The sequence below is a fragment of the Micropterus dolomieu genome, linkage group LG04, assembly GCF_021292245.1.
Source record: "Micropterus dolomieu isolate WLL.071019.BEF.003 ecotype Adirondacks linkage group LG04, ASM2129224v1, whole genome shotgun sequence".
NCBI lineage: Eukaryota > Metazoa > Chordata > Actinopteri > Centrarchiformes > Centrarchidae > Micropterus > Micropterus dolomieu.
Genome location: NC_060153.1, coordinates 20,892,746 through 20,904,646, shown reverse-complemented (window position 1 = coordinate 20,904,646; position 11,901 = coordinate 20,892,746). Strand labels below are relative to the sequence as shown.

The window sequence follows — 11,901 nt, the reverse complement described above, 5'->3', positions numbered from 1 at the left end:
CAGTACAGACTAAAAATGTCCATTAAAAACTTATCATCATAAAAGATTATGTCCAACATAAATCCAAAAAAATATATTTGTATATAATAATATAAACAGCCATTACCCTTTGTTAAGTCATTTTTTTAATTTTGGGCAATACAAGTACTTTCATGTTTATGTAAAATGTGACTTCAACTTGTAATGGACTAATTTCAAAGTGTGGTTCTGCTACTTTTACTGAAGCACAGGATCTGAGTGATCCCTCCACCACTGGATAAATGTTGTGAACTAAAACGTATAGTGTCAATTTGCTTCTGAAACATATAAAGTAGCACATAATAGAAGAACTCATGTACAAATAAAGTAAGTAAAATAAAGTAAGAGCAGTACTTAATTTTTAACTTATTTTTGATTTATCTAAAATATTACTAGTCACTTTACATGTTATAATTATTTTACATTAAATAAACATTTGGTGAGCTTACAGCCTGTACTTAGTGACTTTCAACCACTGAAGGTGCTACAAAGGTCAGTTAGTTTGGTTCCTGTAGGCTAAAACCCACCTAATGAATGGTTCCTGTTAAATCCAAACATCAATATTTCACCAATCTTAGCGAATCATTAATTCAGGTCATTTGAGGCAATGAATCTAAATCAACAGGGCCGGTTGTGAATGAGAGAACTCAATGCTTGAGTCATTTATTTCTGTTCAGTCAGTGACATCAGCGCAGATGGGCCTGATGTAAACATTTGGCACTTGAACCCAAAGGAACAAGCTGTGCTGTGATCTCACACTCGTCCTACTCGCATGAAGAGTTTTGTTCCAAATTAAGATATCCGCCATTTGACAAAAAGTGACGGTTTAGAGAAAGAAAGAGAAAAAAGTATGTTTTAAATCATTAATGGCAGACGATTGGGACAAATTACAAGATTTGTCAAAGAATTGTGGTTAATGACTTCTGTTGAAGAAAAACAATATTTGCTTCAAATAATAAAGTTTTTCTTTAAAAAGGGACGTAGAATGAATTGGAAAAGAACTCTTCACATGTAACATAGCAAGATTTGCAAACAACAGTACCATTGAAAAGACACTAAATAATAATATACACATAAATAGTCTGTTAATTAAATAAATAGAAAAGACAATAGAAGCTTTTAGGTAGTACATTATAAGCACTAATTATATCTACTGCATGATTAGAGCAGCTACTGCATACATTCATATAGGGATCATGATGAGTTAACCCTGCGGTTATACTGTACACGGTCATTTACATAATACAGCTACATGAATCAAAAACAACATTTAGTAACAAAACTCAGATAGAGCATCAGTTTTACAGTAAGCTGACATACATGAACACACACCATTATTAAAATGTAAATGTTTTGTAGTAATAAGAGCTCTCAAGTTGTATCCATAATTACAGTAAACAGTTTATATTGTTATAACATAACAAGAGTTCAAAGGAGGAGTTGTCCTGTGGCTTCGGAACATTTTCAGGCCCATTTACTTGTTGTTGCACACCTTATTGTGTTATAGATTTAATTTAAACTGGGTTTATTGTGTATATTAATTATAGCCCACAACGAGAGAGACAAAAACTCATTTTCAGAGACTGTAGTTTTTGTAGTGTGATACTTTACAAAGCTGCTGCGTGAGTCCGTTTTTAAACAGCCAGCGTACTTGTGGTTGTGTAATACTTGACATAAAAAACACACGCGAGATAATAAGATGTGGAATCAACTCATTTCGGCTTCATACTTAACATGGTCAATCACAGTTTCTTGCCGTAATGGTTAAACTGTGAGCCCATTCACTGATGATTTCGTACATTCCTGTCTGAAACTAAATGAATAGATGGCAAGATAACAAGAGAGAGTGATGAGGAGAAACTCTAATCTCATTAAATAAAACTTGTTATCTTCACTTCTCACTCGGAGATCTTGCTTCTTTTGCTCACCTCCAACTTTCCAACACACATATGCACACACACACGCACAGAGCACATGAATGCTAAGATGCATCCAGTACATGAGCATTGACAGCGTACAGCACTTACCTTAGAGTTTACACACACACAAAATGCAGATGAGTTTAGTCACGACTCAGTAACACTGTAAAAGTCAGGCACATTCTCCAACACTTTAATAACATTCCTGCTTCTAACCACAACAACTCACCACACACACACAAACAACACATCCTTACTCACACACTGCCACAGCTGGGTTTTAGTTTGTATTAACTATGAACAGAATATAACTGTATTGAAGATGAGTAAAGGTGTAGTTTACATTGCTGATTTCAATTTTCAGTAGATAGACACCTTTAAGGTTTAAGAGCACCAGTTTAAACAAGTGATTCAATGGACTGCACGAGGGAAGAAAAAACAATTCCTGAACACACACACAAAGTCCAAAAATAACCTACGCTACCCTCCGATTATCATTTCCTCCTCTAACACCTGCGCTTCCATCAGCACCTTCACTCCCCTCCCTCCAGCACTCCTTTCAGTGGCTCGCTGCCTTGTTTGGCCTCCTCTGCCTCCTTCAAAGCGCTGATGACTTGTAACCATGGCGGTGGCAGCTCAGTCACGAAGCTTTCCGTGCCACTGTGCACATCTCGCTCCTGGTGCTGCTGCTCTGTGTAGTACATCTCCAGTGCTGCCGGGGTGCAGTGCTTCTGCTGTTACAACAGGAAGACAAAAATACATTAGTTTGTTTCAATTTAGGTGACAAACTGCTACGACATTAACAACAAAGAAGAGAGGCCATCTACGTGGTTCACAGCAGACATGTTCTTTAAACGTATTTATGAACTTTATTATTGATGATGATTAACAAATTCGTCTGGGACACAGTATGGAAGTACAAGCCATCGAGCTGAATGCATTCAGTTATTTCTTTAATTATAATATATTTATATTAATTTGGACCTTCCATCAAATATTTTGACATAGCTTAATTGAAGCTCTAGAGAAGAGAGAGGTATGTTAATGATGCATATTAATAGCTTTCATAGAGTTATCTGCATACAGTAATGCTATATTGTATTCTGGTAAACACTTAACAGAGTCTTGGAGTATAAATGTCAAAGTGATTTAAAATTATTCCATAAATTAGATTCTTCTTCTGTACATTTCACCTTGATATTATTTGCTGCTGTGTGGCTTTCTGGTGTCACTTTTTCATGATAGGGACTTACTGAAATGTAATGTAACAAGTAGAGATTGTCGCAGGTTCGGCTTGTTTTAGCGCACTCTGGGAAGAAGTTCCTAAAAATAAATTTTAGCCCCGCTCATGTACAGATATTACATTCAAGTACTTCAGGTGGTGCTAGTCACAACAAGGACTTTTACAACAAATACAAAATAATAACCACAATGTACTACTGTGTTAGCAACAACAGCAACTGTTACTTTAACTGACAAAATCACTGGAATTATTAATATGTTGGAAGCTGATGTTCAAGCTCAGAAAAAGGGAAGTAGAATCAGTTACAACAAATAAATTAGACAAAATAGTCCACCTACTAGTTTTTTTCTGTTCAACAATACCTCACAGCATTCATCAGTGGTTGGAATTGGCTCATTGTCATATACCATTTTCAAAGGCCAAGAATGAACTTCCGGGCTCAAATGTAAAAAGTTGTATCAGAGGATAATGCAAGGGTTGGAAAGCTTTGGGATGCATCACAGTGAAAGACAATTTTGTACAAGATTGAACAAGATTGTAGAAAATCAAGGACCACAAACCACAGCAAAGTATAAACAACAAGGCGATCTGATGCAATGGACGCAGTTTCGGCCCACTGACTGGCTTGTATTTCCAGAAGCATTCCTGTTTTTTCAGCGCAATTCAAATGCAAAGAAGAACTCTTGAAGGTTAATGTTATAGAACGTTTCAGGTCACAGACATTTAAGTTCCTCCAAAAGTGTCTTTTGTTTATCCTAGTGCGCAGACATAGTTAAAGATTTACAGTACTAATACACCACAGCTACCATTCTCAGCTGTGACCAGAGAAGTCCATTTAGGAGCCCACATTTACTTGCTTTTGAGGAGAGTGACGCTGTGGGAGAATTAAATCAAACAAACGTCCATCCTGTTAATGTTAAGTTTTAGAAAGAGCCCACTAAGTTGTGTTGACCTCGCGGGTGTTTCCCTTCGGAGGATCCACTACCTGACCTTCCCTCACAGTCAAACCTCTCAAAAGCACAGCAGTGACTACGCCTCCCTCCATTCTTACTCCTCTTTTAATGTCTCCAACAACGTGTTAGCAGGAAAAAATGCTGAACGCAACTGTAACCAGCAAAAACTTCAAAAGCCTTGCCGGAAGCCATCCCCTTCCCACCTCCTCCCTTCCCTTCCTTGCTTCCCCCCTCACTGTTAAGCCTTTAATCACAGTTTAGTCACGCTCAGCCCTAATTAAAGACCCCTTCGATACACAGGCGGGCATCCCAGTCTCTGCCTGACCAGAAAGCTCTATCGCTCCCTCACCCTCCTTTTCCCACTCTCTCTGACTCTCCCACTCTCTCATGTTCTTCTGCGAAACAGGCTCTTTAACTAACAGGCGTGACAGCGCCGGCTTGCTACACGATGCCTCCAAGGTGTCGTCAGGAGATAATGAGTTTGGGTTTCCAGCTCAAGTTTTCAGAGAATCCTCCTGAAGTGACTGATGTCAGGGTGTGCCGGGAAACAAATCACCAGTTGCATTGTAGGATGTGTAAGTACATTTCAGGTGGGTGTCACTGGACTACTTTGGTCGGAAGAATGCAATAAGAAGTCTGTGATATCCAGACTAAACTCTAACATGAGCTGCTTCTGTTGTTCTCTGCTGCACTGCAGGAAAGTGATGGCTAAGATATTTAGATGTCTTTCTTTCTTTCTTTCTTTCTTTCTTTCTTTCTGTGTGTGTGTGTGTGTGTGTGTGTGTGTGTGTATGTGTGTGTGTGTGTGTGTGTGTGTGTGGGGACATGTGCACAAGAGACGACGTGTGTTAATGCACACTTTTAGTTTTTTGCACGGACAGTGAACATGAAATAAAAAGACTGCTAAATGACATAATGGCTTAACATATGCTAAGCAGCGTTTCTTTTGCATGGACTGTGTAGGTGAGCTATGTGTGCACGTGTGTATACGCTGCTTACCTTCAGGATGAAACCCTCTGGGCAGGTAAGTTGGTCATACCACATGGCTTTGTACATAAGCAGAAGGAGCAGGCTGGTCAGGAAGGCCAAACTGATGAGGATCAGACCTGTGATCTGAGCATCAACACACACACACACAAACAAGTGTTATCAGTACTTTAAGGACAAGGGTGGAAATTTCATTTATGCAAGATAAACTACAGTTATCATGGTAATGCAGGAACATATCATCGAGTGCAGTGGTTTGGCTCATTGTTGTGTTCAACTGAAATTAAATTGATTATTTGTGTCTGCTACAGCACATATCTGCTCTGTAAATCACTTGTGTCCTGCGTTCTCCTTAGAAAACAAATCTGAAACCAAAAGTGAAAATTTTTAATATTTTATATTTTGCGGTTTCTTGATTGTGAGGAAAACTATTCCGGGGTGAGAACTTATTTTGATACAGCCTATCAAATCTTGCACAAAGCACCACCATGAGCATATGGTGACAGTGAGCCAGACAGCAGCCTGCTACACAACACGACAAGAACCACAGACTCTGGACAACAACCACGTTAGCATTCTGCTAAAGTCTCATTCTTATCTAACTTGCAAACATGAACACTCATCTTGTCCTGCACCTTAACTTGCACAAGCAACCACTAACAATATGCTATCTGCCCATGAGCCGTAGGCTACAGCGGTAATTTTGTTTACTTTGTCTCTTGTTCACTACAGTCTAACTGTTTTATACAGTCTATGGGTCTAACGCTGACACTCTGGCAGCCTGCCTGCTGCTGTCAATCAAACACAGACACAACACGCCCCTCTAATCCGCTGAGACAAAAAGAAACTTTCTGATATTTCCCCAAATACCATTTTTCTTCCTTTAAATAATCCAAAGCTATTAACAATACATTTAAAATATGCTGTGATAATTTCAGTTATTTATTTTTTGTGTGTGATTATTTTAGACTACAACAAGGGATAACTAAATGTGATTTTAGTTGGAATTTCATAGTTTTTGGACAACAATGGACCTCTGCAGCACAGAGGAATAAACTGTATTAGACTTTGGATATACAGTCCATACTGGCAAGTGTGATCAATCCATTGTTGGTTTTGGTCTTTTCACAAGATTTATTGACAATAAGAAAACGATACTATATCTCCAGACTTATCTTTTAATCAAAACTTAAGCAGATTCCAGACATCAGGTTGTTGCTGTACCTTGGCTTTATCTGACACATCCCTGTAGAAGTTGATATTCAGCTTCTTGATATTGGGCCCAAACAGCTTGTTCTTCTTCGTCTGCTGCAGCTGATATTGTGTTGACGTCTTCACAATGACCTGCAGCAGAAATAATGCACCGCCACTGTGACTCTTCGGGAAAAAACAGAAAACTCCTAATTAGCTGTTATTTGTTTTACATTATGGTTGATGGATGATGTTGTCCCCAGTTTTCAGCACAGATTCAGTGATGCTGTATGCACTGAAAATACTATTTTGCACGTCTAAGAATACACATGCATCATTTGCAAAAGCCGCCAGTTTTAATCGAGGCCTTAAAACACATTTGGGAGCTACAGAGTGCTTTTTATGTTTGAGCAACATCTAATCAGCTTGTGGAACATCCTGTGCTGCTGCTCATCCAACCAAAATATGACTTTGTGGGCTTTCTTCCTGCATTATGCATTCAAAAAAGTGCTTTCAGTGCGTGGGCTGAAGCCAAGGGTTTAACCTGGGACAGTAGGTAAGGGAAGGTAAATACAGCAGTCTCAATGTAGGGGCTTATTCTTGCAAGGTAAGTGTATTAATGGTATTTTTCCAGGCATGTTTTGCAGTGAGTCGTAATCTGCTGGCTATTTCTGTAATGCTATAATGCATGGTTTGTTGTGTTCTGTGTGCAGAAGAAAAACTCACAAACACAGACCTAATAGACCGTACTTACCTTGTCTGCGAATGGCTGCTGGAGCTGGTTGACCTCCAGGGGTGTGATCAGGGGGATGTTATCAAAGCCGTCGTCCGCAGACGGCTGCTTCTCTAGCTTATCAGACAGATTGCTGCCCAGCTTCACCATGGCTGTTCGGCTGCCTGAAAATGCCTGGACAGATCTGGAGAGCAGAGAGAGACAGCTCCGGTCAGAGTGACTCAGACTGTGTGCTTTGTAACTAAATGTGACAGGGCTGCTCAAATTGAAGTTCCTGCCAGGACACGAAAGAAAGTGGAAAAGATGACGAAAGTGATGAAAAAGGAAAAACAGGACAGGGTAAGAGTTATAAAGTCTACAAGAAAAGAAGAACAAAATGAAGAAATATTTCTGATACTGCAAAAAATAAGTTGAGATGCAACGTCTGTTGGTCCACCACTGAAATATCTTAACAACTGTTCTTCTAGCAACACCATGAGGTTAACATTTCTCTTGTTTTAATGTCGTAACAACTAGGTCACTATATCATGTCATAATTGTTATTTGCCTAACACTGGTTTATGACCAACTACCTGCAAAACTAATGACATTCCCATCAGTCTCAGCAGTCTTAGATGTGTTTAGTGTTAATTAACAAATGTTAGCATGCTAATACACTAAACTAAGATGATGAACATGGTAAACATTATACTTACTGAACATCCGCATGTTAGCGTTGTCATTGTGAGCATGTTAGCATGCCAAAGTTAGCTTTTAGTTCAAGCACTGCTGTGCTTAAGCAGGCTACAGCCTCACAGAGCTGCAAGTATGGCTGTAGGCTCTTAGTCTTGTTAGCGTGTTAAATCAAATAAAACACTATAAATACATAAAAGGACAACATAAATTGTCAGTGTATCCATATCCTTATAAAAACTGAAGTGGAACAATTGTACTGTTTAACAGAAGGTTATGTGCCAGATAATTTCTTGGCTGGGAGCAGTGACTTCCTAAAGCCTCTGCTGGTGGCCTGGCAACTGCTCGGAGGAAAGACATAGTCCAGCACATCCAGTAAAAACCACAACATGTGGTTTTTACACTTATGATTATTGTATGGTATGATTAAACAAATATAACGTGTTATCTAGTGAGCTTAAAGTAGGACAATATTGTTTTGATAGAGCTATAGGCTAGCTGTTTCCTCCTGCTTTCAGTCTTTATGCTAAGCTAAGCTAACCAGCTGCTCGCAGCTTCATACTGTACCTACAGATATGAGAATTATATCAATCTTCATCTCACTCTCAGAAAGAAAGCAAATAAGTATATTACCAAAATGTCAAACTGATTCATTTAATGAGGTTATGGTAGACTAAATGGAATTATTATGTGGCTTAAAGTGTGGGCATATTTAAATGACGTCAGATCTGCATTTGCAACTATACTCACAGAGAAGCCTGTCTTCCTCCTGTTTACTCAGTCCAACCATCTAGAGTAAACATGTTTCATAACCACTGCGTGTGATTAATCTCGTACATCTCAGCTCCATCTCTCCCTCCAAACTCTTATCTTTAATGTTTACAATCAATGTGTGAATCTAACGCGGCGCTGAACACCTCTCTGCTCTGAAAAAATTCTATTTTCTCTCCTTGATCAAATGATCATCTAAATGTGGAGGGAAAAGGTGGGAAGCCACTTGTCTCGTTCACACAGTGCAACACAACTCCTTCCTCAGCCAAGGACCCCACAAGCCCCACTGATGCCAGTGACTCACAATGATGATACACACAGCAGGAGGCAAGGAGCTACAGTTTGTATGCTGCAGGACAAATCCCTGATGCACAGTAAATGCGTTTTTGATAAATAAATACAGGCTCAATAACTAAGGCTGCCGACACATCCATTGTGAATACATGATCTGTAAGAAGTAGCCTATACATTGTCATTAATAATATGATGATTTTTAGATATTAAAACCAAAAACCAAATTCAGTCTGGATAATGGAATTAGATTTCCAGCAGACCAACCCAACAAATCAAGGGTACCAGTGAAGACATGTCTTCTGATGCAGAATCTTTTCCTATTATTCTCATTTCAAGCTGCTAAAGAGCAGCTTTTGTCAAGTGAAAAAAACAGGACCTTGAATTTGTATATTACTCAAGACTACTGTACGTAGTCCTTGGGGTCCCTGGTGAGTGGGTGGCTATGTGGTCATCTGTGCTCACCACCATTTTCCCTCCCCACAGTTGGAGTGAAGTGTGGGTACTATGAATCATCCTGGATCTGTGATTCACAAATGAGCCTTGGTGTTGCTGTCAAACACTCTGTGTTCCCACACTCTAACAGGAAGCCATCCAGCAAAATGACATCTTTTAAATGCACATTTTTATCCACTGTAAAATAATGTTAATATCAGACTTATGGCATGATTATAATTCATCATCACAATTGGACATTTATCTGCCTACAGGACAGGGAGGATTCAGCTTTCTAAAGGTGAAGACATGCTGTGTTATGAATAGGTATGAGTGGGCTGTTTATGCTTGTGCCGCTCTCAAGTTCTTCAGGGTTCACTGGTCATGCATATCCGAACTTGCTGCATTGAAGACTGCTGCGACAAGATATACAGACTGTGTAACCAGGACTCAGAGAACAGAGATATGACAGCCGCACATGAAGTAGGCTAGATAGAAGGATGATAAAAACAATTATAATCTAATGATAGATCTGCATTAAGTATTAAGAAGAGCGTGTTTGCATACTAAATCTCACACTGCACGTTCTACATGATCAGACTTGTTTTAATGAGTTGCTGATTTATTTAATGTAGCCTAAAGCCATAGGGACAATCAGTAGATGCGTATTTAATTGTAGCCTTTCGTGTAATGTGGCGCAAAATTACAACGCAATTCAGCCTGTCATACACTCCCATATAACACCCGTATATATATGCGATGTGTGTCGATTAATTCCCTAAAGCACATTAATGAGTTAATGAATTACCTGCACTAGAATCACTTCACCTCATGTGAAGAAATAGCGAGATGTTCCGCAGCGGCACAGCCTCGCTTCAACCGCAAACACATCATACGTAGATACATACGTAGAACAGCTGAACCCTCAGAAACGTGAATGTGGAGAAGAGAAGATAAACTTACTGTGGGTTTCTGTGCTCCTCTGCCGCCTGTGGATGGGATCGGACCCCGCTGATGCTGTCGGGGACTTGGTGTGAACGCCGGTTTCCGTGGTGATGTGTGATTCACGGCAGCACTGCGCATGTAATTCAGCCTGGAGTTGCTCAGTCCACCGGACGAAACTGGCAGCGCGGCGTGAATGCGCATCCCCGCGCGGCTCGCGGGGATTGTGGTGATTGATCAGGAAATTGCGTTTCGTCATATCTTGGTTTATCTGAGTGTTTGTCGCCAGTGCGGTAAGACATGGGCCTAAAGTGCTGGGTTTGTCTTTGAGCGGAAAACATACAAAGAGTCTGAATTGTAGTAGCCTGATAGCTGCAAGTGAAAGCGCGCTTTCAAATGGAAACACATGACTTATGCAAACCAAGACCGCAATTAGAATATTTTACAAATCAACAAGTAGGATACTATTATGTAAATGGCTCGTGCAGGGTCCGCCATAACTAACACTGACACTTGCAACACATGCAACCACTTATTCTGTAGGCTCCTTAGATTTAGGCTATTTGGGGATATGTATACTATTTTCTTACTTATATTAGGTGTAAAGTTCAAACTGAGCTAACCCTTTGAACCCTCTACATTTCTCTGTTCCTTAAATTCCAGTTAGAACATTTTTCCACACTGGAGGACAGTTTCACACGTGTGTGTAAGTGTGACTTAAGTGCAGTTTTGAGTAGGCCTACTTCTACTTGACTTAGTGTTTTCACTTACTCTTACTAATTCTCCACTACAATTTTTGTGCGTTGCACTACACTATTAATGTATTTGACAGCTAGTCCCCCGGTTTAACATTTATAATCAATATATAAACATGTAATAAATGGGTTAGCCTATATAACACACTATAATGTTGTTGCAGATATGAGGACATTTTACAGTGTTTATTAATGTGCAGTACTTGTCAATAATTGTAACTTCTCATACAAAGACTTATTTTTTATAATCACAGCTGTGTTTATTATATTGGCACTTGTTATCTGTTTACAAAACAGCCTCCACTTAGGGGTGCCCACAGGTGGAGTTCTAGTTGTTGATAAATACATTTATGAACCCATATTTGCTCACAATTCCATTATAGTGTGTTATGAAAAATTAATTACTGCATAAATGCTGCTTATAGGGGGAGGAAAGTCTTGTACAGATTAAGAATGTATAGCTACAGAACATATAATTAATATATAAATACATTTGAACTTGCCACAGTATATAAATTAGTTAACATTAACATTAAAATTATGATTATTGATATTCATGAGTCAATAATATAATATAATTGTGTAAAAGGGGCCATTCTGCATAATACTTTTAAGTTAATTTTGCTGGCTATACATCTGTACTTTCTAGCATTTTGAATTGAGTACTTTCACTTGTAATGGAGTAGTATTACACTGGGGGATAACTATTTTTTAAAATTTCACACACAAGCTGCCGTGAGTTTCTAATGGTGATCCCTACAAATCCAATGTAAACATTGTTGATGTTTTGTGTATTATTTTATACACATTTACCTGTATTTCAGCCTGACCTATTTAGCATTTAAAGTAAAGGTTAGTAGTTAGTAGTTACTACAATTTAAAATAAAGTTCTTCAGCTACAGAGTTTGTAATGATTGACAGAAGGTCAAAGGGCAGCAGACACTGTGTAGCTCGGATGCCTTTGACCTACTAACAGATATCCCGTGACCTG

At 39.0% G+C, this 11,901-nt stretch overlaps 1 protein-coding gene across 2 annotated transcripts; it reads right to left on the bottom strand.

Annotated features, from left to right (window-relative positions):
- Nucleotides 1–2,109: 2,109 nt before the first annotated feature.
- Nucleotides 2,110–10,257, bottom strand: caly (calcyon neuron-specific vesicular protein). 2 transcript variants are annotated; one of them, XM_046047847.1, is made up of 5 exons: nucleotides 10,177–10,257; nucleotides 7,066–7,228; nucleotides 6,345–6,464; nucleotides 5,133–5,246; nucleotides 2,110–2,671 (listed from the first exon to the last, which is right to left on the bottom strand). In XM_046047847.1, the coding sequence occupies exons 2-5, from the start codon at nucleotides 7,192–7,194 to the stop codon at nucleotides 2,471–2,473; spliced, it is 564 nt and encodes a 187-aa protein (XP_045903803.1). In that variant the 5' UTR covers nucleotides 7,195–7,228; nucleotides 10,177–10,257; the 3' UTR covers nucleotides 2,110–2,470. The 2 variants fall into 2 exon arrangements, with proteins under 2 accessions (XP_045903803.1, XP_045903804.1); XM_046047848.1 differs by having other exon boundaries at nucleotides 2,110–2,668.
- Nucleotides 10,258–11,901: the final 1,644 nt, after the last annotated feature.

Coding starts and splice junctions, on each gene's coding strand:
- caly (XM_046047847.1), bottom strand. CDS start 7,194: ATGGTGAAGCTGGGCAGCAATCTGTCTGATAAGCTAGAGAAGCAGCCG. Junction 6,465..7,065: donor AGCAGCCATTCGCAGACAAG/GTAAGTACGGTC, acceptor TTTCTGCTGCAG/GTCATTGTGAAGACGTCAAC. Junction 2,672..5,132: donor CAGAGGGTTTCATCCTGAAG/GTAAGCAGCGTA, acceptor CTGTTGTAACAG/CAGAAGCACTGCACCCCGGC.